Below are 24,082 nucleotides of genomic sequence, written 5' to 3' on the forward strand. Positions count from 1 at the left end.
TACACAAAGGCCACCACTAAAAGCCAAAGATTATTGCAAGTTACTAATCCATTTTAGTCAATTTCACAGATGACACACCTGGGGTGATGGGGTGGTGAGGAGAGTAGCAACACAATATTATTTTTTTCAGAAGTCCTGTTTGTGTTATTAACTCCTCAGGGAAACACTTGGCACCATCATTGTCAGTTTTTAGGAACCCAGCTGAGACATTTTTATTTCCATAGGCTTTCGAGTTTTCGAGATAATACTTGTGTATGAATTTAGCCTCCACTGTAGTGCTCATCTTTTAGTTAGGTAAACAAGATTTATCCTTTTTATTGTATTTGTGAATGAGAACTTTAGGGGGGTTTTCTTTTTGCAGCTTCTTTTTATTTTTATATTATATGTTGATATTTTATATTCTTGTTAAGTTCCTTTGAGATGCCTTTTTTATAAAACAACAAACTAATGGAATAACTAAACAACAACAACCTTTGCAGTAATTAGTTTAATTGCTGCTTACGTAGCATTTTGTTTTTATCAGTGCTGCTTTCAGTTTTAGTCAGTCTAGAAGATAGCCTGCTGCTATCTGATTTGGTTTTTGTTTTTATTCACTGTGATATTTTCAAGGTTTTTTATTGCTATCCTTTGGAAAATGAAAAGTGGAATATAAATGTTTAAATTTAAACAAACTCACTCAAGCTGTGGGAAGCTCGCAGAAGTTCAAGTGAAAGCAACCGTCAGTGCAAACAGCACAGACCACCATAGGCTCGATAATAACAAAAAAGTAGGACACACCCATTATGTATCATATAAAATGATCCAGCCCAAATATCTCTGCAACACAGCACAATTTGTCCCATAATACAATTTAGCAAGATCTTCATAAGTTATCTTATTCCGTCCTCACAACAACCCTGTGAGGTAGGTTAGACAAAAATGTTGTGACTGGCCCAAAGTTACACAGAGATTTTCACAGTTGAGGCTACAATCCTACACACATTTGTCTTAGTAACTTCAACAGGACTTAACTCCTATTTCAGGGCAAAAAATGAACTGGTTTGCTCTGTAAGCACATGAACTAAAGTCCATCTGGTTGAAGTCCAAATCTGACACCCAGTGTATCAGAAAGAATAAGACATTAAAACACAACACCATGATGCCCATTTTGTATTATTCAGCATAAATGCATCTGCAAACATTAGAAAGCCCTATTTTTAATTAAAGGCTACAGACTGATTCCTGGAATTAGATTTCAGTCTCTTTTTCTATAGGTGTGCAAACAGCTCAGTTCTTCCACCCTGTGACAATATTGTGGGAAAGCAGCAGTAAAATGAATTGCATTCAACAAAGGTGGCAATATAGGGTTTTTGTTATTAACAGATAAAGTATAAATGCACTACCTGTAAAATCTATTTGAGAGAAGCCTTAAAATCTCCTAATAGCACATCTGCAGCTAGGGCAACTGAGGGACTATTTATATTTAAGGCTTTAAAACCTTTATTCTTCAGGAGTCTCACTAAAGGTTTAGATCTAGTCGCCTATTATTTCTGAGTCACCTAGCTTGTTATCATCTTAAACACTTTAGCACATATCAAACAGCAACATGTTTTCCTCTCCAGTTATTTCCCCCAGTACACAGTTATGAACTGGGGGCAAAATACCCTGAGCTATTGACCCATTGATAGGGGGGACACATGGAAACTGACACCAAGATAGGTAAATCCACCCATTTGAAAAATAGTAATTAGCTACAGCAGCTTGGCTAGAACTTCAGTCAATAACCTTCACTGTTTTAAGCATTTCTACAATGGACACATGATCAAGTTAATGTATAATGGATTAGATACTAGAAAACTTTCTAGCCACCTCTGTACTCACAAGACAAGACAGCAAAGAATGCTTCACCACCCCTCCTCCGTACTGTTACCAAAGTTATAGCAGGTTTTCCTGGATCAATATGGAATAAAAGAGTGTGATTTCATAAATGCAATGCAGAAGACAGATCCAGAAAAGAGATATGCACAACTTTAGATATGTCCTTTTAATTCTGTGTTATAGTCTATAGATTAGTTGGAGCTATATATATGGATATATATATATATATATATGGAGTCACTAGCCTTGCTTTAACTCACAAGAAGCCTCCTCCTGTCCTCAGCTAAAAAGTACTTGGCCACAAGACAAGTATAAGAGAGAGAAAAGCAGCCTAGAGATGGTGGCGGATCAACTAACTGCAGAGTTGTATACAGTAGCACAGAAAGGAACTGATTTTGCTTCACAAGGTGAAACCTTGAAAAGGTGGAAGAAGTTAATGGAAAGATGAAATGAACATCAGCAGGGTTTTACATTTAAATTCTACATACATCAAAACACAAAATTTAATATCAGCCACAGGTACATTTGAGAGCTGGTGCTTACTAAAATCTCAGAAACCAAACAGGAAGCTATATAATATTTCAAATAGTTAGGGACGGGCTTCAGCACCCAGTACAGGTCCTTGCTCCTCATGATCAGGAGAAGCAGCATAAAATACAGTGGACCCTTGGGTTACGTTACCTTCGGGTAACGTAACTTTTGGGTTGCAAACGCAGCAAACCCAGAAGTGTATACTTCCGGGTTTCGCTGCGCGTGCATGCACAAAGATGCTCTACGCACTTCATGATGCGCAGAAGTGCTCTATCGCACTGTGCGTGTGCACAGAAGTGGCGCCTCATGTTGCGGACTTTTCGGGGTACATAAGGACCCCCCAGAACGAATTAAGTTCGTATCCAGAGGGTCCACTGTATACCAAATGAGTGTATGCAAATGTGTATACTTAAATAAAAGTTGCAGAATTTCGTTTTTCTTAGCTCAGAAGTGTGCATGTTTAAATGCACAGATAACACACAGCCTATTAGAGTACTTTCCAAAGCCCATGAGCCAAAGTCAAGAAGAATGAATATATTGCAAAACGCATCAGTGTGGGTTTGCTCATATTTATCCTACAGTCGCACTCTCTGCTACTCAGCTATATGACAATTTCAGACATTCAGGTTCTGAGAAATACTTTGGCTTTCATTAGTGAGAGGCAGCAACAGAATTTTATCAAAAGCAATGATGAACAGTTTAGAGTATAATATTAGTGGGAGAACAGGCAGATACTAATACCTTCACATCAGCCACCAAGTGAGCCTAAGTGCTCCCAATGCAATTGTACATAAAGGAGGTGCAATGAGTTGTGTATAAGGTGGGATATGCTCGCAGGTGGCTGACATGATCAGTGTCCACAAAGTCCACAGCCTTAACAAGGACCTGATGCTGCTTCCGAGCCTCTATCATATTCTCCACATCACTTGCTTGAATAACAGAATCCGCCTTGGAGTAGAGGTATAGCTCAGGCCATCTAGAGAGTTGCTTCGACATGGCATCATAGTGGCTCTCATGTACAAAGCGGGTCACAGGATACAGTACCATCCGCCATGTCACCACCAGAACTGCAAATGTCAGTAAAAGGGCATACTTAACACATACATTGTATGACGATAGGACAACTGAGAGGGCACCAAGCGCACCCCGCAGATTCTTCCTGCCAGGAGCACTGTCAAACACAGTACCCACCACCCTTAGATGCTGGAACTGCTGGTGAGTGTGAAGAAGCTCCACAATGTAGCGGTACAGCATGACACCTCCATTGCTGAAGACATGAAAGAGCAGGGGCTTCGTCTCTACTTTGTAGTCAAAGAGGAGCTCCAGCAGCTTCTTTGCCAAGTTCTGCAAGGAATTTATACCCAAGGATTCTGAAAAGAAAACCAATCTCCAAGGAGCCGTATAGCGGATCACTACACATCCCTGTGAGGAATACACAAGTTTTAGTGTGTGCCATACAGTAAAAAGAACAAGAATTGGACAAGGTGTGCCAAGAGAAATATTCATATACTGCATATTTGAGAATTGCTCTCAATTTTCACTCCAGGAAATGGAAACATCTTAAAAGCAATACTCCTATATAGACTAGCAATTAGGTACATGTTAGGTTATCGCAAAGGGTGAGTCCTGAGGACTGAGTAACAAACTAAATGATCTGCAGTGGACTACAGTGATGGGCAAATGAAGCTCTTTCATTTCAAGTCAGTGACTCATCCAAAAAAATATTAACTCCAGTCACAAATCCCATACTTGTCAGCTGACATGCTTATAGCGTGTTTTATACCAGTGTTTGAGCAAGAAAGTGGAAAGGAATCCATTATAGCCAAAATGGCTATAACAGCAGGGAGAGAGAGACAACTGCTCAGTCTCCCTGCCTTTAACAAGGGAACCACATTTCAGTATAAAACATCTATCATTGGAAAGAAATCAAGTGATCAGACAGGACCTGTTAATTTTCAGAATCTTTGAATAGCTATGCAATAAACACAAAATAGTAGGCTTTTGAATGTCCCCTAGAATACATTTTAAAGAGGATGCCAAGCAAACTTCTAAAGCTAAAGTTGCTACCAAAACTAAACACTTCAAATATTCCCAAGCTTTCCGTTAACATAAAAGAGTTGAAAAAGATTTCAATCAGGCCATATAGAAAATTCAACTTTGAAATCAGTCAAGCTACTCTCTGCGACTTATTATGTATGTATGTAATTTGTATACCACCCTTCATCTGAAGATCGCAGGGCAGTTCACAACAGAAAAATACAAAATACACAATAAAACAAAAACAAACCAATAAACCCCTCTCCTACAAACACATTTTAAAAGCCATAGAATGTTAATCAGCCAAACGCCTGGTTGAAGACAAACATTTTCGCTTGGCACTAGAGTCTACTCTACGCAAGTCCTGGGAATGATCAGGTCAGGAAATTCTCACCCTAGAATTTTCACTTTTATACACAATGTTCAGGTGTGCCACATGCCACCCAGAGTACAATCCATCCAAGTGTTCTTCATGTATTTCTGGATTGGCCACAAATTGTTCTTTCTCTGAAGAACACTGCAATAACTGCAGTCAAGTAAGTTCACTACTCACCTCCTGAAGGTAGATGGTGCTGTACTTCTGCAGGTACCTATCCTTGCAGCCAGCCCACCCAAGCAGTATCACCACGGGCAGATTGCCTTTACTTCTCTTTGCAGCACCGGACTCTGAAAAAAAGAAAGGAAGATTAAAAGTCTGCTTTAGTCTTAACGAAAGGACTACTGTGCCATCAGACACGCAAACTTTTGGGGGTTGCAGCCGCCTCCGCAGATCATCCCTGCACTTGTCAGGAGATTCCTGGGTAAGATGTGCGCGTGCGCGCCGCTTATTTGCGATTAATTCCTACTTCCAAAGGCGAAGCACCTCGGCAATGGAAGCAGATTTCGGGGCCAAGCCAAAGGGAACGCGGCCTAAAATCAAACTCTTAAAAAAACAACCCGACCCCACGAAGACAGCCCTCGCCTATCTCCAGTTTCCACCTTCAGCACGTCGGTCGGACCTTCCTTTTCCTCTCCACCGGCCGCTCCGCGAGGGCCGTACCAGCGAAGCCTCCCAAACCCTCGCACACTCACCAGCATTTCTCTCCCGCGGGGTCGGGGGCAGCTCCACTACGAACCCCAACTCCTTGGACCCCATCCCTACGGCGGCTACCTCAGAACTGCCGCTTCCGCCTCAGCCCCGCCGGAAATGCCCGCCCTCTTCGACTCGCCTGACGAATCAGGAGGAGCAGGCGAGAGCGCGCGCGGCCGCTCCGTGACCCCCACTTCGCCGGTAACCGGGATGCTGCTTAGCAACGCAGCGGCCTTAGCAACCGAGCAGCCACCCCTTTGCATATACAGTATAAATAAATATATACACACACACACTGCCCGTTTTCGTCAAAAACAAAACAAACCCGAGCTGGGCTTCTTCGTTGACAGGTTTGCCAGTGGGTCCCCGCTGGAAGTTTTGAAGCAGCCCAGGAAAGAAGGAGCAGTGGAGGCTAGAGCAGTCTGTATATGGCAAGAGCAGAACGAGGGGTGTGTAGGGAATTGCGAAGGCTTCGAGACTGAGAGGGTGGTGGGCAGAGACCACGAACTGAGAAGCTAGAATTCAGGCCTGGGTCTCTGAACGAGGAGAGAAAGGCACTGGACACTTTGCTGCATTAATCGTTTATTCTGCATCTCAAATTCCAAAGCTGAGCTCCAGCAGAAAATCAGGGTGGGAGAAAAGAAGCCCCACCCCACTCCGCAAAAACATATTTCTGGGGATGCAAAGAAGTTTTGCATTTTGTTGTTTATGTTTGCCCTGGCAGGGTTATCATTTGTTTTGTTTTGTTTTGTTTTGTTTTCCTAGCAGGATTCCTGTGACTTTAACAACTGCATGATGGAGTAGTTCAGACACTTGGTGAGTTGAACCTTAATGTCTTTCTGCAGGAAACTCATCACAAATCTGAACTACAATGGACAACAATTTTTAGCTCACAGCTTATCTAAATTTTAGGTTCTAGAGCCTACAGTATATTGTTTTTGCCGAGCACATCACTATGAAGGATTCTAGGTTGGGTTGTTTTCATTATGGCTATTTTTGAATGGGTTAAGATGATTCTAATACCAGGCAGAAAGGATCTCCTTTGGGGAGTACTGTAATATAATTAGTTCTTTCAGGGAAGAAGAGTTAGAACGCATTCCCAACCATTCCTACTTAAGAGTAAGTTCATTGAATTCAACGGAGCTTACTGCCAGGTAAGTGAAATTATGATTGCAGCCTTAGTTACTGGGAAAGATTTTAACATTGTGTGTACCAGATGTGAAAACACAGAGAAATCAACGGGATATCTTCTAAAATGATTTTAATTAGGTAACTAGGCCACTTGATATATGAAGAAGTTACTGTCCTTTGGCTAAAGTACGTATGTGCTTTTTACTTTATGTCCTACAATTCATCAGGCATATTGATTGTACACTTCTGCTTCCATAGAGCGTTGGAGAAACTGAGATTGGACTCCACTACATGGTTGGATCACTCTGTCTATTGGATCTTTAGTTTATATAATAGATAGTTAGTGATTATGTGTATTTATTAACACCTCCAGGATCTTTATAAACTTGACATCTCATGAGAAATAGGAAAAACCCACAAATTTTAATAACTTTTTGAGACATGATATATATGACCAAGCCCATAAGAAATATTTTTAAGGTGGAGGAATTTTAAAAGCTTAAGTTGTTAGAAATTAACAAATTGCAAAAGATACTACTGGGACAGGCTCCTTCACTAAAGATGGGAGCCGGGTAACATAATCAATATTCTGAGTGTTTAGAAGTTTCTGTTTTCTGATACTAAAGAATATATAAAAGCTTAAAAAGGACTGGTAGTTTTCCATTAGAATTCTGTGAGCACTTCTCAGAAGAACTTGTACCACATTTAACTCCATTGTTTAACAATATACTGAGGTGCCCAAGGTTGAAACTCCTGATATATGTAGGGAGGTGATATTAGTAGTTATCCAAAAGCATTTTGCCCCTTGGGGCAATTCTGTTCATATATTAGATGTGAAAATGTTTACTATATTTCTCAGTGGAAGGATTAATTATACTCTTATACATTTACACGCCCTATATTTAAAGCATATTTATACCACTTTAACAGCCATGGTTTCTCCCAAAGAACCATGGAAACTGGAGCTTACCCTTAAGTGAATACAGTTCCTAAGATTCTTTGCGAAAGCCTTATGCTTTAAATGAATCAAATGCTGTGATTATGACCCATAATCAGGTTGTGAATATCATTCAGTTTCATGAAATGCCGAAAATCCTAATCATTTTTCTCTGGATATGGACAGTACATTGGATTGCTTGAAAAAGATTGCCTTAAAAGGCTTTCAAATAAAATGAATTTCAGTTAACGTTTTGTATGGGCCTTTGGACTGAGAAGGAGCATTAAATCATGTTGCTTTTCTGTGAGGGGTCCGTAGCCATTGCTCTGAAAGAGATTAAACAGGTTTGCTCTTCCTGCAGACAATACTAGGTAGTTTTTGAAGAACCTGCTGCAGTTCTTGCCTGCTCTGCTCAATAACCTAAGAATGTACAGTATTATTCAACCTTTAAATCACCTTAGACAAATCGGAACAGTGGAAGGAATTCAAAGTCATGCTAAAACAAAAGTTCCGTCAGCACAAACATTTTTGGTTGCCTGATGGAAATACCTCTCCTCTCCATGCTGTTCTGGGCGTTCTCCTGGCACCTCCCCAAGCTAATTTGTGGGGATGGGGTGCACAGGGGAGGGGAGGAAGGAAAGTCCCATTGCTTAGTTAAATCCAGCCCTTTAACACCCAAGGTAAAAAAAGAAATAGTATTTTGCATTGAAAGAAAATGCGTGGGGTCAGTGGCAATGTTTAAGGCTCCAGATTACAAATAAGCTTCAAGACCTAAAGAATGGAAGTTTTGCTTTTATACTGTTCAACATTAAGGATGCTGTACATATTTTGAATGGCTGTTAAGGTCTCTCTTAAGGGATGTACTGCAACACTAAAATGGCAGTGTTTCCTAAAGTGTTAGATCTGTTTCAGATTGTGCTTATGGTTCTATTAAAGTGGTTAACAGCTTGGCAAAAATATTATATGGCAAGGCAAGAAGCCAAGGATTGCTAGATTTACTATGCATTAGCCAATTAAGCATGGTGGGCTTCCTGTTCTGGATTTCACATTGGATTGCTATGCTGCTGAGTTTTGTGATTTCATTAGTTTGGTACAAGTGCCAGAAAACAAATATTGGAAGATGGAAAACAAAGGGATACCCAATTACCGTACTCAGGTACTGTGGCAGGTTTTTCTTTCTAAAGATAGACTTAAAACCTGGCAGCATTATATCCCTGACTTCATATGGTAGAAATGGAAAGAAAGGTTACCTCAGATGTCTTCCCTCTTCCTTTTTTAAAATCCTCCATAGCAGCTGTGTTGGCAGCACTCAAATGTATACCCAATTGGCATCTTGGATAAATAGGCAGTTTCTATTTGTGGCTCAAGATATCCTTGTACACTAATTAAAATGTCTACAAATAAAAAGGCTGGTGAGAGAGAGAGCTCTTGAAAACACTTTCTACAGAATTAAGTGCTTTTGTCATTTAACAATATGTACACATGGCAGATTTCTCATGTTCTGAGTTCAGCACTTGAACAGATATGTTTTTACCTCACTGACATCCAGAACCTATCTGTGCAGATGGCAAACTTGTGCCAGTCTCAATCTTTTCCAACTCAATCCAGAAGGCAATTGTGGGCTGAAGTCCCTATGTGTCTGGATTGCAGAAGATAGATGTGGAACATATAATACCTTTTGAGAGTTTCTCTGTGGCTGTGCCTTTAAAAATGCATTTTCCTTTGTTGGAAGCCTGAATCTCTTTGTGAATAAAGGTAAACATATTCACAGTAGGTGGTGTCATTGAATCTTCAAATAAGAACATGATGTGGCCATGCAGCCATCTCCCCTGTGACTGACTCCTGTGTATCAAGTGCTGCAGCCAAGTAGATGAAGATTTATCTTTAGCAGTCAAAGGACTCATTGCTTCCTAGAAAAAGGAGGGAATATATGCCCCCATAAAAATATGGAGATGTTAATTTAGAATCAAACTAGCAATTGTTTCAGTTGGAAAGTTCTTTTAACTAGATCAGTGTAGAGGACACAGGTGCACAATATGGAGCTATAATTTATAGTGAATGTCCCAAGATGAAAAACAACTTCTGCCAAAACGCAAATATCAGCTACAAGGCTCACGAGTAAGATTTCACAAATATTCTGTAAATCAAGTGAATGAGACTCATGTTTCACCTCTTCCTCTGAAAGGCTGCTACAGCTGTTCCCTTGTCAGTGCTAACATTTGTTATGGCTAATAACACTTTCAATCACAACTATTTGAGGAAAATTGATTTATTTAGAACCTTCTCTCCTATGCTGAAAATACTCTGCCAAGGACAAAAGCTCCTGCAAACCACAGGTTGTTAATTCCCTGATGGATTCCTATGCATGTCTCAGCACTGCTTCTTTATACATTTTTGAAGGGGCTGTAAAGAAAAAAAATGAGATAGGTAAGCTCTTCTTTATATTTAATGTTGCCTTTATCATAGCAATTCTGTAAATGTTACCCCTCAAATTTTTGTATGTGAATCAAATTTGAGTTTCATGTGTTGTCTATAGGATAAATAAGATTAGTGGGGCTGACATAACTTCCAAGATGTCTGTTTTGAGTTTTTGCCTTTCAGACCGACCTACAGAATCCATTTTAATTAGCCACTTCACCAAATCCAAAATTTGGTAACTACAGAATGACACTGCTTGTTAAGCCTACATTACTGAAAGACTTGTTAGTACCTTGACAAAACAAACTAGGCTTTAATATGGTTCAAACTATGGTTTAAAACAAGCATGGTGACTTCCTTTAAATTACTATTTTAATGTGAGATGCAAGGTGTGTCAAAGTCAGGCATAGGCAAACTCGGCCTTCCAGATGTTTTGAGACTACAACTCCCATCATCCCTGACCACTGGTCCTGTTAGCTAGGGATAATGGGAGTTGTACTCCTGAAACATTTGGAGGGCTGAGTTTGCCTATGCCTGGTCAAAGTAGATGGGGCTGGTGTATTCTCTGATCTCACAAATGCATAGGTCTAAGGTTCTCTTCTCTTCTCAACAGAAGGACACAACCAGTCATGACTTCCATAAAGGAGCAGGCAGCCATCAGCAGATTAATAAGTTTTCTACAGGAATGGGACAGTGCTGGCAAAATTGCTCGAAGGCACATTCTAGAAAATTTTATGCTAACCAACCAAGGCAAGACAGGTCCAGAACTGGAAATAGAATTCTCTCAAGGAGCCAGTTTGTTTCTCGCCCGTCTAACTGCTTGGCTCAGGTTGACGTATCCTCTTCCTTGGAGATCTCTTGTTAAAGTGTAACAAGAGCCAAAAAAGAAAGCAATAATTTCTCCATTAAAATTACCAGAATTGGCTACATATTGGTTTGATAAATTATATTTATTTTTATACGAGTTATTAGTATAAATTGCACCAACTTTTGCTATTTTTAGGGCAATTGTGCTCCAGTTATGGTAGCAGAATTTAATAATCCTGGACTCTTGACTTTTCCTGCAATATTGCCCAATGTCTTAAGTTCACAGACAGACCTTGCAAGTGCTACTTCAGACATGTCATTCCTCTAAATAAAGTATGAACTCCTGCAAAAGGGCTGAGGTGGGTAGGGAGAAAATCAGATTCAGCTGAGGTTTAGTATGCCAGAATGTATTTAATTTAAAGCCTTCACAAACTCACAATAGTTACATGTATGGAACGTGCCTAGAGCAACAATTGAAGTCCATTGGGATCTTCCTATCAGCTGCAAGTGGGTGAGTAAAAAATGTACCATTTCTATATTTAGATAGGATCCTGAGGTTTTTAGCACATTATGTTGGTGTGAAAGAGGTAATGAGAACGTGGTGTTTGGGAAAATGTAATCGTATTATCAAAGAGATTGGCAAATATAAAAAGCTCTGTTTTCTGTGGCTTGATGCTTCTTTGTCTGCTGCCTAAATAACCATTTTATCAAACATGAAATCATGCAACTTGCACACTGGCATGGCTTCAGGAATAAAAACTACTCCAGCAACAACCATAGGGAATGTTCTTAGATGAAGCATTCCTATAATCTCCTTGGCTGAGATACCAGGTTGTAAGTGTTGGATTTGGGAATACCTATGCCCAGTTCTGTATATGGAAAATGTGGTCAAAGTTTTCTTCCCCTGTAAGAAAACTGGAATTGCTTTAGTTCATCAGCTTGCATTCCTGTAAAGAATGGAACACTATTTAGTGAATGACTGAAGTGCAAAGTCTTTCCCTTGGCAGCTCTGCTGCTTTAGTAAAGGGGTTACTAAAGTGGTGTTTAGGAAGAGAAGCAGTGGAGCTGCCAATTACTTTGCCTACGAAAAGAAACTTAACTGTTAATAAGTGTTAAATAATAACTGAAATCATATTATGCAATCTTGATGCAAATAGACTTTAGATCTGTTGCTTTCTTCTCCACATTTTTTCAGCCAGCGATACATTATTGAATTCCTGGAAGTTGGTGGTATCCTCACATTGCTGGAAATACTTGGGCTCAACCAACTGAAAGAGGAGGACAAAAGGGAGTCCATAAAGCTTCTTCAGTTAGTAGCAAGATCTGGCAGGAAGTTCAAAGAGATTATTTGTGAAAGCTATGGTAAGGTAGATTGTGACAAATGAGATGTACTGCCAGATATTTAAGTGAAGTGGTTTTCTGGCCTCAGGGTTTTCCCCATAGAGCTCAGCTTATTCTTTCCACCCCAGTGAATACTGCTGATAGAAAAGAGTTGCTTTCTTCTTCAGTATCTCACCTGTCACAAGTTCATCAATAAAAGGGCATGGAAACATTTGATTCTCACAAGGATCTTACTTTGTAGTGTTTTCCTTTCATTGCAGTATATAGCAGCCAGGATATTTCTACCTGTAGAAGATGAATAGATCTCTGAAACATCAGCATATTAATAACTCTGTAAAGTTTCCTTTCTTGGGTAGAGTAGGATGAAGTGTTTTAACTACAGTATTAAAAATTAGTGTATGGGGAGTTGAACGCAAATAAATTCAGCTGGGAGGGAATATAAACTTTTTTTAGTATCTCCCATAAAGTGACAGTGGATGCTTGTTTACTGCATTGCTCAACTGAAATGGATGAGTGTGATATATGTCCATCCCAGTCCAGCAAGGGAAAGCTGTATGTGAAAAGGACACTGTAAATGGGGATGCAGATTTTGCATCTGGATGTGCATTCACATAGGAGTGCTCAATGAATCTCATTTAACTGGTTGAATATGGCTTTTCATGCAAATCTGAAGCTGCACCCAAATTCAGAGCCAGTCATTGCTGCCCATAACTAGTTGTGTGAGCTTGAACTATATTGATTAGATTGGATTTATATTCTGCATTATCCCACTGGCTCAAAACAGCTTACAGTGGCTTTCCTCCTAAATCTTAATAGTCCTGTTCCCTAAGCTCCCACTTCCTACTTGCTGCAAGCCATATATAAGAGAGAGGCGCTCTCTCTCTCTCTCTCTCTCTTCTCTCTCTCTCTCTCTCTCTCTCTCTCACACACACACACACACACACAGTCTTGTGTTTACTCAGAAGTGAATCCCACTGAGTCCAATTTGGCTTAATCCCAAGAATACAAAGTGCATGTTTAACAATTGTAACCTTAGACCAGCACAATTTCAAAAACAAGGACTGATTGAAACAGGGATTAAATCAACTGAATAATTTATTATTTATTTATTCATTTGCCCTAAAGTCTACAGAATTTTTACATAAATGGGCAAATACTTGAAAACTCAAAGTCTGAAAACCATTGCATATTTTAGCTAGTGTGAGGTGCAATGGCTTCACTCCACTTTGTTTTCAGTTGTAGACTCTGAAGGTATATGGAAAACAAGATTTACTTGAAGATAGCCCTGTACATTGATCCAAAATTTTCCATACATGATACCATTTGAGAAACCCATTTAGTGATTAAATAGATGTGATGTTAAGTGTGTCTTTACATAAATCACACACATTTTAAGAATAGCAAATAGCAATTGGCTACAATCATGTTCACTATTAGAGTGACTGCCTGCCAATGGTATTCTGCATATTTATCAATGTATAATAAGGGTGTCCTTTGTTACTTACAAAATACTTGTATTAAAACTTCCATATTATTTAAATACAAGCTAAAACATGGGGCTGCTTAGCTGACACTTTCTAGCTTGCGTGTTCAGAAAGCTTTTTTCCTTTATAGGTGTACGATCAATTGCTGAGTTTTTTGCGACCTGCAAGTCAGAAGAGAGTCAAGAGCAAGTACAGATTCTTCTGGATGCTTTAGGCCATGGCAACCCCAAATACCAGAATCAAGTGTACAAAGGGCTGATTGCTCTTCTAAAGTGCACCTCTCCAAAAGCCCAGCAACTGTCCCTACAAACATTGAGGACAATACAGGTGAGCAACAACAAGATGGAGGGGGGGGGAGGCATGGGGTTGCAATCTTTGTTTCATCCACTATATGGAACTTCTTCCCATCATCTGTTACAGACAACATGCATTTTTTCCTCAGGGGCATCTGTGTTTCTAGCCAGTGCAGGGTCTACAAACTGCACATATATATTGCTATTAACAGTTAAATGGATCTAAGTGCCAAATACCATGCCAAAGGAACCAACTATATTAGGCAAGAAAGGCTAACAGATCTGACCTGAGTTTGATAATTGAACTATAAGTAATGGAGATATAAGTAACCCAAATACATTGCCTTAAAAAACAATGTTTGTACCGTAATTGTAATTGGGAGTTTCTTTTAAAAAATTACTGAAATCCTATTCTGCCCCCATGTCTAAAATCTGAAATAGTACCCCTGAAAATATGTGGTTTTTTTAGCTAAGAACTGTCAGCTGTAGAACACACCACCCCAATTATGGCTAGATCTAGAAGTTTAGGGACACATAGAACTTACTGACACCTCCCTTAACCATTCTGGCTAATGATTATTTCTAATTAATGCACTTATAAAACTGATTGGTATAACAGATCCATGAAGAAAGAGTGGTCTCCCTAAATACTGCCCTTGCATCTTTATGGTTCATTGCAGCATGTTGTCTGATCTCACCTGGGTGAGAGTTCACATTACTGCATTAGAGAAGTTGTTTTTTTGTTCATTTTACAGCTCTTGCACCCCACGTTGTTTATATCAGCACAGCTTTAATTTGCAACAGGGAACTTCAATCAGTTACAGCAATCTTCCTTTTACATTCTTACAAAATGAATTGTCTCCCCTCAGAGTGTTTCATGTATATGCTAAAATATCGTCTGACGTGCTCCTAAAAGGGATTTGCATCACCAGGTCAAAATATAATCTTTTGTCTGCTTGATCATGCTGAAGATTTGGGTAGCCCAGCTCTTCCTTGTGATCTCTTGATTGTGACCTATATTTTTCATGCTTGTTCTGTATTAAAGCATACTAAGACGGGGTCTCAAATATTCTTCTCTTGCTCGTTTACTTTGGCAGACAATTGTGGGAGATGCCCATCCAAGTATTGTGGACTCAGTGCTTAGTGTGCTCCGTTCTCTGCACCTGGAAGTGCAATATGAGGGTAAGATGACTCTATGCACTCACCTCCACTTTTGAAGCCAACCCTCAAATCGTTGAGTTCAGGTGACTACCACATACTGAAATTGAAAATCAGTTTTAAAATAATGCACCAGTGAGCCAAATGTCTATAGGAAGGGAAGAACCCTAATAACTAAGGCATTCATGAAAAAGCAAATTTTATGTAAGGTACAGCACAAGGTAGCCTACTTACAAGGCATACTGGTCTTTGGCTGGTGCCAAAGCTGGGTGAATCCAGTGTGTGTTCTAATTTGCATGGAAGCTATCACAATTTTCTTTTTTAATGCTATATTTGCTTCAAAACAGATAACTTTCAAATTCCCAAGTAGCATAAACATGTCTTCAAAGCAGGTGACTCACTGGCATTCATTCCATACAGTTAAGCTGTGTGGTTAGTGCTACCAATTTTTTTTTAAACTAGTCTACGCATTTTATGAAAGAACCAACAGACGGTGCCTTTACGGAGGGATTGAAGTCTTTAGGAACTTGAGAACTGCACAATTAACGTGCTATATTGCCTAGTGCATTAACAAACCCACTTCAAAAAAAATTGAGTGTTCTTTGTCCTATAAATGCCATATAAACGTAAGAAGGACCTGCTGGATAAGGCCAGTGGCCCATCTAGTCCAGTATTCCATTCTCAGTGGCAGCCAGCAGCCTATGGAAAGCCCAAAAACAGGACCTGTGCTCTCCCCGCCTATGATTCCCAGTAACTGGTAAACACACTAGAACAAATGATTAACAAAGACTGGACATAGTTGAACCACCTTTTAGGCTTTGTGTAGGCAAATTATTCCCCAAGAAAAACTGAGGCTTGCTCTGTGCAACAGGAGCTACCTTACTACTATTACTCTGTGACAAAGCACCCACTTTAGTATCTTCCTTCTTCTAGCGATTCAACTAATCAAGGACCTTATGGCATATGATGTGCGGCCAGCTTTGCTAAAAGGACTGGTTGCATTGCTAAAGCCATCAAGACAGGAGACTGCCAAAATGCAAGCCAGAATCCTGGAAGGTGAGATCCACAAATGCTGCCATTTGGACCCACTTATGAAGATGTTCCCCACTTCTACATCTCCTTCCTTATCTCTAGAGTATATTAGTCTAAAGCTGTGTTCACATTCTCGTTTACTGTGCACTCACTGCATTTCCAGTTTTTGTGTTCACAAGATGTTAGCCAAAATGCATGTTTACTGTACTTCATACTACTGTTTGGTGCATTGTTTCTCAAAAAAGCTTCACACCGATTGGAGTTATTAAGCTGTTCCCAATTTGTCTCCACCCTTGTATGAACATCTCTGCATAGGGTAAAGATATTCCTGCCTGTCAACATTCTCTGGTGCGTATAGAAAAAGGAACAAATTGAAGCTGTGCAGATGTAAACAGCTTGGGGTGCAAGAGCTATGAAATGCACTGAAAAAACAACTTCACTGCTCTCTAAGGCAGTATTGTGAACACACACTTACTGTAGCATTAATATTCTTCATGTGTTGAGAAGGGAAGGCATATATTTTAACAACTAAAGTCCATCCTCTGTTCCTTTTCTTTTATCATGGGGCCCAACCTCTTTCCTCATTCATACCTGAAAACCTCTATCAAGTTCCAAGTTTGCTCAGAGCGGGACTGTAGGGGTATGGAATGAGAACCCATTGTGATAGAACAGAAATTCATCTCAATCACCAGTCTGAGAAACTGGAGCAGGGAGGGCTGCAGGCAAACACTGACATCTTTCAAAGCAGACCCAAACCAACATTCCCTGCTTACCATCAAGGAATCAAATTTATGCATGGCGTGTGAAACAGCAATTAGCTGGTGCTAGCCTAAGTTAAACTGTGCTGCTGGATAGGTACTGAATGAATTTTCTGTGCAATTCAGTTCTTTCTGGACAGTGTTTTAGGTCAAAAGCAAAGCTTTGGGGCAGCTATGAGACACAGTACCTGACTCCTACATTGTTTCCTACATACAGAAGCTGGTACATTACACCTGATGGAGTCCTTGCCAGCATATATTCAGCAAGCTGCCGCTGCCAAAGCCATTGGGTAAGAGATTATGATGGGTTACTGGAACCAGCTGCCAACACAGAGGCAAACTGTGAAACACGCTTAGCCCAGTTTTGGGTAGGCCACAGATGCAAACTAGAAAACACCTCACTTACTGTGTGAAAACAGCCACCAGTCCACAGTCCAGGCTGGCAGATTATATACACCCACTTCACCTGCTACTCAGATGGAGGCAGTAGGGCACTGTTTTTATATATTTTTAATTGATGGTGTTAACTATATGTTTTAATCATACTATGATATCTACTTGCTGCATTTTGTTCCAAGAACCTCAAATTAGCAATTTTAGTCTCTTAACATAGCACACTGGCTAAGAGTGACTTGCATTGCCCAAGGCCAGCAAGTAACCAAGCATATCTATTTGAAACCCTCCCCACCCCCATCCAGACATTACTACAAAATGGCTTTCAAGGGTTGAAGTTGAATCCATGCCTCCTGCTTCTTGATGCAACATTAGACAGCCAACATCACATCCAGTCCCTTAAAACACATTCAGAACTAGAATACCTATATAATCCAGCCACTATCTTCTTACCTTTCAGAGTTTATAACATGAGCTAGAATAGTCAGGTTATCAATGGAGCTATACATAAAATATCCTCTGAATAGATAGCTCCTCTCTAATCATTTTACGGTTATCACCTTCAGCACTAGACGAAGTATTTGCTGCTTAGCCAAATTCATGTCACCATCCACCTTACTATGCTTAGCACCATAACAACTCATTCAATACAACAGATTTGCCCAGTCAGCTTATTTTCTTGGCAGCGTGTGCCTTTAACAACTGTTGCAGAAATCCAACAGTGCAACAGGAAAGCTGAACCTATTTGATGTCTCCTATTACTATTGGATGTCTCACTGTCAACCAGTTGGTAAAGGGCACAGAACAACCTAGATCTCTCTGGCTTGTAAATTAGTGGGATGCTCCCTCTGCTCTTAAACCCCCTTCCCCCTCTCTTATCTGTTTATTGAAAACATTTTTATCCCACTCTTCAAACACTCAACTTTGCAGAATTCTGGCCCAAGACTCCAGAGATGTAGCTGAGGAGCTGGTCTTCTTGAGAGTGGTGCATGGTCTCATGTGTGCCATGGGCAACAAAGATCACACTAATTGCCAGAGGCAGGCCAGCATTACCCTAGAGGCAAGTGACTTTGTTGAAAAGGAGGGAACTGGGCGTAGATGTCTATTGTCACTTTTTCAAAGCTCTCTAACTGAAGGGGTTGTTTCGGTGGGTGGAATGGATGGATTGGATGAGATAAAACGTTAGTCAGTGGATTAAGCACTAAAGAATACAAAGATCAGACTATGACAGGAGTAAGTAAGGGTTTCTTAGAATTTAACATGCATGGCTTGTAGATGTTGGAAGCATGGGAGCAGAAACTGCCTGTATATTTAAGCCAAAATATACAGAAGTATTTTAAAACTGTTTCTAATGTATTTTAATGCCCTGGGATCATAGGGTGAAGGGCGGGTAATTAATAAACTAATACTACTAGAGAACTTTTAAAGTCTCAGTTGTGCTGGGAAATTATGGTTGAGGCTAGAGCTTTGGAAAGGGATAACGGCAGCCCCCCACTAAAGATTCTGAGTGATGAAGACCAGAACAATAAATACTAATGAAACCTGGATAGTAAATATTAGATTGCAGAGTTTTATACTCCTGTAGCTTACAAAGGGCTGCATCCAACATTATACAGTCAAACATCGGATCCCGAACACCTGTTTTGGAATGTTTTGACTACCAAACTCCGAAAACCCAGAAGTAAATGCTCCGGTTTTCTAACGTTTTTCAGAAGCCAAACATCCAACGTAGCTTCCGCTTGAGTGCAGAAAGCTCCTGCAACCAATCAGAAGCCGCACCTCGATTGTCAGACATTTCGGAAGCCAAACGTTCGACAACTGAGGTTTGACTGTACAAGCTAAGTTTCACTTGTGCAATGGAGTCCTGTTTCCTCACCTCTCTGCATTCAAAATTTGCTCCAGAGTATACCCAACCCTCTGGAGTCTGGAGGATGCATCATGGGCTGGAGAGGAGGGAGAAGTTATGTTAACTCAAGCAGAGGTCTGCTGCACAAACAGAAAAGCAGAGTTAGATACAACCCAAGGATTATTCTTATTTTCCCTATGAATTAAATTGTATCCCCCTGCAGCATTTTGTAAGGATGTTCATAGTGGTGGAGAATCAAACCCGGAGTGCCATGGGAGAAAAATTGTTCGAGCTCTTTATGGTATGTCTTGTCTAGCCTCTGTACTAAGGTTATGGGACTCAGATATAAGATGTTTTATTTGCCAAAAGCAACAGTGAGATTTAAGACAAAACACCTGAAATCCCAAACCACTTTTCTGAATTGTTTAGAAGTCTTGTCTTCCCCCAGCAACTATAGTAAGAATCACTATCTTCTGTGGCATAGCCAGTGTAGACAAGATCTTCAGTAACTGTTAAATTCAAATGAATGCTTTAAGAGAGCCAGAGTTCAGAAAGGGTAGTGGTATCTTCTTACTACTTCTGCCATTGTAAAAGCTGCTTTCTGTTTACCAGGTTTCTCTTATCCTCTTATCTTAAACCACTTAGAAACCTATTTTAAGAGCATTAAGCAGTATTTAAATTAATAACAATCTTGAAGAGGAGGAACATAGAAAGTGGCACAGTAGAGGGAAAGCACAGCTCTAGACCTTTTTTTCAGAATAAGGCCAAGAACATCATCTGCCAGAGTAATTGCAGAGTAACACTGCTGCCTCCAGCATATGACTATGGTGATGAGGCTTTCCAATTTGCTTATGACAGATTAACCAAAAAAGTCTGAGAATGAAGAAAATAATCAAGCAGAGGCCTAAAATACTTAACTTGCCTCTTTAAACCACAACACCATCCGATGCAATATTCCAGCCTTCTTTCCGTACTGTGATTCATCTTCCTAGCAATTTTTGCTTTTCCATTCCTAAGTAAACATATTCAACCATATTTCTCCATTTCTGTAAAAGTTGGTCTGAACATTGGATTGGCAGATTTTGAAAGAAATTAATTTGGGAAGCCTGCATATTTTAAAGTGTGGATTTACTAGTAAAGCTAATTCTAATACAGCCTCTGTCTTCATAGCTGCTTATGAAGGTTATAATAACCAACCACCTACAATTATTGAATGATGTTTTATACGAAGTCTCAAAACTATTTACAATAAATATTTTTTATTTTTCTAAACATTAAAACACAAGGCATTAGTACAGCAGCACTAAAGTCCAGATTGAGCAACTGCAACAATATAATTAAAGCTGCCCCCTATGTCAAAGAATAAAAATGATATTCCCTGGTGGCAAAATGATAATAAAATTGTCATCAGGTGTGCCTTTCTGGAGAGAGCATTTTAAAAAGATGGTGAACTATTACAGAGTAGGCCCATTCATCTTTCTTCTAAATTTTCCAAATATCCAATTTCAATCAAAAGCCAGGCAGCCATTAGTCCTTTAGCTAATTAAAAAATTCCAAGAAGTTCACTGTTCAGATACAGTCATCCTAGCCTTTGAGTGAAAAGACATGTAGAGACAACTCCATTAGAGTGGCCCTTGTTTCAAGGAAGAGAGGCCAATGAACCATCAGGAATTGCCCTCCATTTATTTCCAGCCCTGAACCTTGGAAAGTTCCTGCTTTTCAATAAAGTGCCTGTCTTACCTTTCTTCCCTCTAGCAAGATGCTACAAACTTGTACCTGAATATGGATGCTGTGCAGGCTGTTATCCTGGCCACCAATATAGTCAATATTCCGGAATATATTTTGGCTCAGGCAAAAATGGATATTCCAGGTATGTTGGGCACAGTAGTGGACAAAATAACTTTGGAATATGTAGATACCTCCTTAATGCTAAAAAAAAGGGGGGGAGGGAAGGGAAATAATGGGATGACATATTGTGTAGGCAGGTTGTGAATAAGTACAAAAATATGAAATGGGACAAATTAGTTCACAACAGTATAAACAAGAAGGGTCTTATGTTAATTCAACAAATCCAGAGGGGACAGAAATTACATATGAAATCTGTAGAGAGAAATGCTAGTTAGATGACAAGAAAAAAAGTACTGTGTCTACTCTTGAGAGTGATGTGCATGTTGGCATGCAACCCTGTGAGGGCTGGCAAAGCCTCAATGTGGCTCTCAAGCAAAAAATGTTAGCCACCCCTGTATTATACATTTATAATCTTTACGGCTTCGCTTGTGCATACTGCATTTTATTTTATGGAAACTGCCATGTGAGGATGCTTAGCCTGGAGGCGGTTGGAGGATGGATGGCGGCTAATGGATTGAAGTTGAATCCTGACAAGACAGAAGTACTGTTTTTGGTGGACAGGGGGCGGGCTGGTGTGGAGGACTCCCTGGTCCTGAATAGGGTAACTGTGCCCCTGAAGGACCAGGTGCGCAGCCTGGGAGTCATTTTGGACTCACAGCTGTCCATGGAGGCGCAGGTCAATTCTATATCCAGGGCAGCTGTCTACCAACTCCACCTGGTACGCAGGCTGAGACCCTACCTGCCTGCGGACTGTCTTGCCAGAGTGGTGCATGCTCTAGTTATCTCCCGCTTGGACTACTGCAATGTGCTCTACGTGGGGCTACCTTTGAAGGTGACTCTGAAACTACAACTAATCCAGAATGCGGCAGCTAGACTGGTGACTGGGGGCGGCCGCCGAGACCACATAACACCGGTCTTGAAAGACCTACATTGGCTCCCAGTACGTTTCCGAGCACAATTCAAAGTGGTGGTGTTGACCTTTAAAGCCCTAAACGGCCTCGGCCCAGTATACCTGAAGGAGCGTCTCCAGCCCCATTGTTCTGCCCGGACGCTGAGGTCCAGTGCCGAGGGCCTTCTGGCGGTTCCCTCATTGCGAGAAGCCAAGTTACAGGGACCCTAACCCTGTGGAACGCCCTGCCATCAGATGTCAAAGCGATAAACAACTACCTGACATTCAGAAGACATCTTAAGGCAGCCCTGTTCAGGGAAGTTTTTAATGTGTGATATTTTAGTGTTTTTTGGTTTCTATGGAAGCCGCCCAGAGTGGCTGGGGAAACCCAGCCAGATGGGCGGGGTACAAATAATAAATAGAATAGATAGATAGATAAAAGGCAGCTTACCAGTACTTTAAGTAAATACAGTGCTACCTTGGGTTACAAATGCTTCAGGTTACAAACACTTTGGGTTACAAACTCCACTAACCCGGTAATAGTACCTCAGGTTGAGAACTTTGCCCCAGGATGAAAATGGAAATCACGCAGCGATGGTGCAGCAGCAGCGGGAGGCCCCATTAGCGAAAGAGCACCTCAGGTTAAGAACAGTTTCGGGTTAAGAACAGACCTCCAGAACAAAATAAGTTCGTAACCCGAGGTACTACTGTATCTTGTTTGTATAACAGCACAGTGGTACCTTAGTTCCCGAACTCAATCCATTCTGGAAGTCCGTTCGACTTCCAAAACATTCAAAAACCAAGGCACGGCTTCTCATTGGCCCTGGAAACAATGCCGACAGCCAAAACGGATGTTCAGCTTCCAAAAAACATTTGCAAACCAGAACACTTACTTCCAGGTTTGCGGCATTTGGGAGCTGATTTGTTCATCAACTAAGTTTTTTGGGAACCAAGATACCACTGTATTTAAAAAATAAGCTACCATACTTGGTACTGAAGTAATGAACTGAGTTATATTTCTTGAACTCTTTTTCCTCCCTCAGAGAGAAACTCAACTGCAGAAGATGAACAGGAACAGCCGTCTCAAAATAGAGAGTTGCTGCTTTAGTTAGTGACCTCTCAATTGTCCTCATTTATTGGGCTGTTGTTCATTTTCATCTATTTTTTTCATGCATTCTGTTTCAGGCCCTACTACCCATCCCCATGAGAAAAAGATGCAAAGCTCCAAGTGCCTTATGACAGGCGACTTTGAGTCCCTGTCCCCCTCCCTTTTCTCAAATCTGAAATCTACTTAGTTTGGTTATCAACCACCAGACACATCAATTGCTCTAGTTGTTCTTCAACAGCTGCCTTTGCAACAACATAACCATAGACTAATTTGTGTCATACTTATGAAAATAAGGAATAATCCCTTGTACAGCCACTTTGAGTTCTGAGGAGGAGACAGGATATCTATGTAATAAATAAAAACAGTACTGAACAACTAAATTTAAGTCTCTGTGATCATACATACCAGACACAAGACTTCACTCCAATTTGCAGGTTCAACTGAAACTGAAATAAATGAACATACAGAAGATACATGGGCATCTGGTTAGCCATTGTGAGAACAGAATGCTTGGCCTTATCTAGCAGGCTGCTCTGCTCTTACACCGTGAACTCTAAATCCCCTTGCCAACTTATTTTTGTGCAGACAGACTGAACCCTAATGTAGTAGAGCATCCAGAAGTCTACCATTAAGACCCAATGTTCTTTTCTTGAGAAATATTATTAAAGGCAAAACATTTACATGATTTGCAAGCCAAAAACAGAAACTGCCATTCTCTAGCAGCGCTACTGGGAAAGCAGCAATGGCTTCTCTTGTTATGCATTCAGCAATATAATATAAACACTCTCTTGAATACTTCATAGCTTTACAGATATATAAAGGGATTTTTGAAGTAATACAGCTCTTTAAGAGAAATTAAGGAGCAATTGTATGCTTAAGCCCATTGATTTCAGATGCGGTTTTGTATAGGATTTGGCTGCTCTTTTCCTGAAGTGTAATTTAGCACAATGGATAGTATGTATGCTTACAGATCAGGCCTATCTACTTCATAGAGATGGAGATAAAATGTTGAAACTTCATATCAGTTGTTTCCCAACTCCTAGCTCTCTTCTCTTGGAAAGCATGCTATGCCATTAGCATCTCCTTAGCCACTTTGTATGCCTTAGATTTTAGGAATCAATTAACACTTGCATGCAGTAATGACA

The 24,082-nt window shown here is 40.3% G+C and overlaps 2 protein-coding genes across 19 annotated transcripts; one reads left to right on the forward strand and one right to left on the reverse strand.

Annotated features, from left to right (window-relative positions):
- Positions 1-844: 844 nt before the first annotated feature.
- Positions 845-5,669, reverse strand: TMEM53 (transmembrane protein 53). Its single transcript, XM_081009553.1, has 3 exons — positions 5,497-5,669; positions 4,979-5,091; positions 845-3,810 (listed from the first exon to the last, which is right to left on the reverse strand). The coding sequence occupies exons 1-3, from the start codon at positions 5,558-5,560 to the stop codon at positions 3,154-3,156; spliced, it is 834 nt and encodes a 277-aa protein (XP_080865679.1). The 5' UTR covers positions 5,561-5,669; the 3' UTR covers positions 845-3,153.
- A 2-nt stretch (positions 5,670-5,671) lies between these two features.
- On the forward strand, positions 5,672-23,317 carry ARMH1 (armadillo like helical domain containing 1). 18 transcript variants are annotated; one of them, XM_081009478.1, is made up of 14 exons: positions 5,702-5,943; positions 6,260-6,310; positions 9,963-9,989; positions 10,594-10,815; positions 11,230-11,298; positions 11,983-12,149; positions 13,743-13,939; positions 15,003-15,087; positions 15,997-16,119; positions 17,071-17,143; positions 18,177-18,306; positions 19,316-19,393; positions 20,848-20,962; positions 22,873-23,317. In XM_081009478.1, the coding sequence occupies exons 4-14, from the start codon at positions 10,610-10,612 to the stop codon at positions 22,935-22,937; spliced, it is 1,308 nt and encodes a 435-aa protein (XP_080865604.1). In that variant the 5' UTR covers positions 5,702-5,943; positions 6,260-6,310; positions 9,963-9,989; positions 10,594-10,609; the 3' UTR covers positions 22,938-23,317. The 18 variants fall into 18 exon arrangements, with proteins under 18 accessions (XP_080865606.1, XP_080865604.1, XP_080865605.1 ...); XM_081009479.1 differs by having other exon boundaries at positions 6,263-6,310; XM_081009480.1 differs by lacking the exons at positions 5,702-5,943; positions 9,963-9,989 and adding an exon at positions 5,672-5,695.
- Positions 23,318-24,082: the final 765 nt, after the last annotated feature.

This window comes from Podarcis pityusensis, assembly GCF_964106645.2.
Source record: "Podarcis pityusensis genome assembly, chromosome: 6".
Taxonomy (NCBI): domain Eukaryota; kingdom Metazoa; phylum Chordata; class Lepidosauria; order Squamata; family Lacertidae; genus Podarcis; species Podarcis pityusensis.

What these genes read in the sequence shown, in the direction of transcription:
- TMEM53 (XM_081009553.1), bottom strand. Translation starts at nt 5,560, where the DNA reads ATGGGGTCCAAGGAGTTGGGGTTCGTAGTGGAGCTGCCCCCGACCCCG. An exon ending in CCCGCGGGAGAGAAATGCTG is followed by an intron (nt 5,092 to 5,496) that starts GTGAGTGTGCGA and finishes TCTTTTTTTCAG; the next exon opens with AGTCCGGTGCTGCAAAGAGA. An exon ending in GCACCATCTACCTTCAGGAG is followed by an intron (nt 3,811 to 4,978) that starts GTGAGTAGTGAA and finishes TATTCCTCACAG; the next exon opens with GGATGTGTAGTGATCCGCTA.
- ARMH1 (XM_081009480.1), top strand. Translation starts at nt 10,610, where the DNA reads ATGACTTCCATAAAGGAGCAGGCAGCCATCAGCAGATTAATAAGTTTT. An exon ending in CCTGGAAGTGCAATATGAGG is followed by an intron (nt 15,088 to 15,996) that starts GTAAGATGACTC and finishes TCCTTCTTCTAG; the next exon opens with CGATTCAACTAATCAAGGAC. An exon ending in GGCAAAAATGGATATTCCAG is followed by an intron (nt 20,963 to 22,872) that starts GTATGTTGGGCA and finishes TTCCTCCCTCAG; the next exon opens with AGAGAAACTCAACTGCAGAA.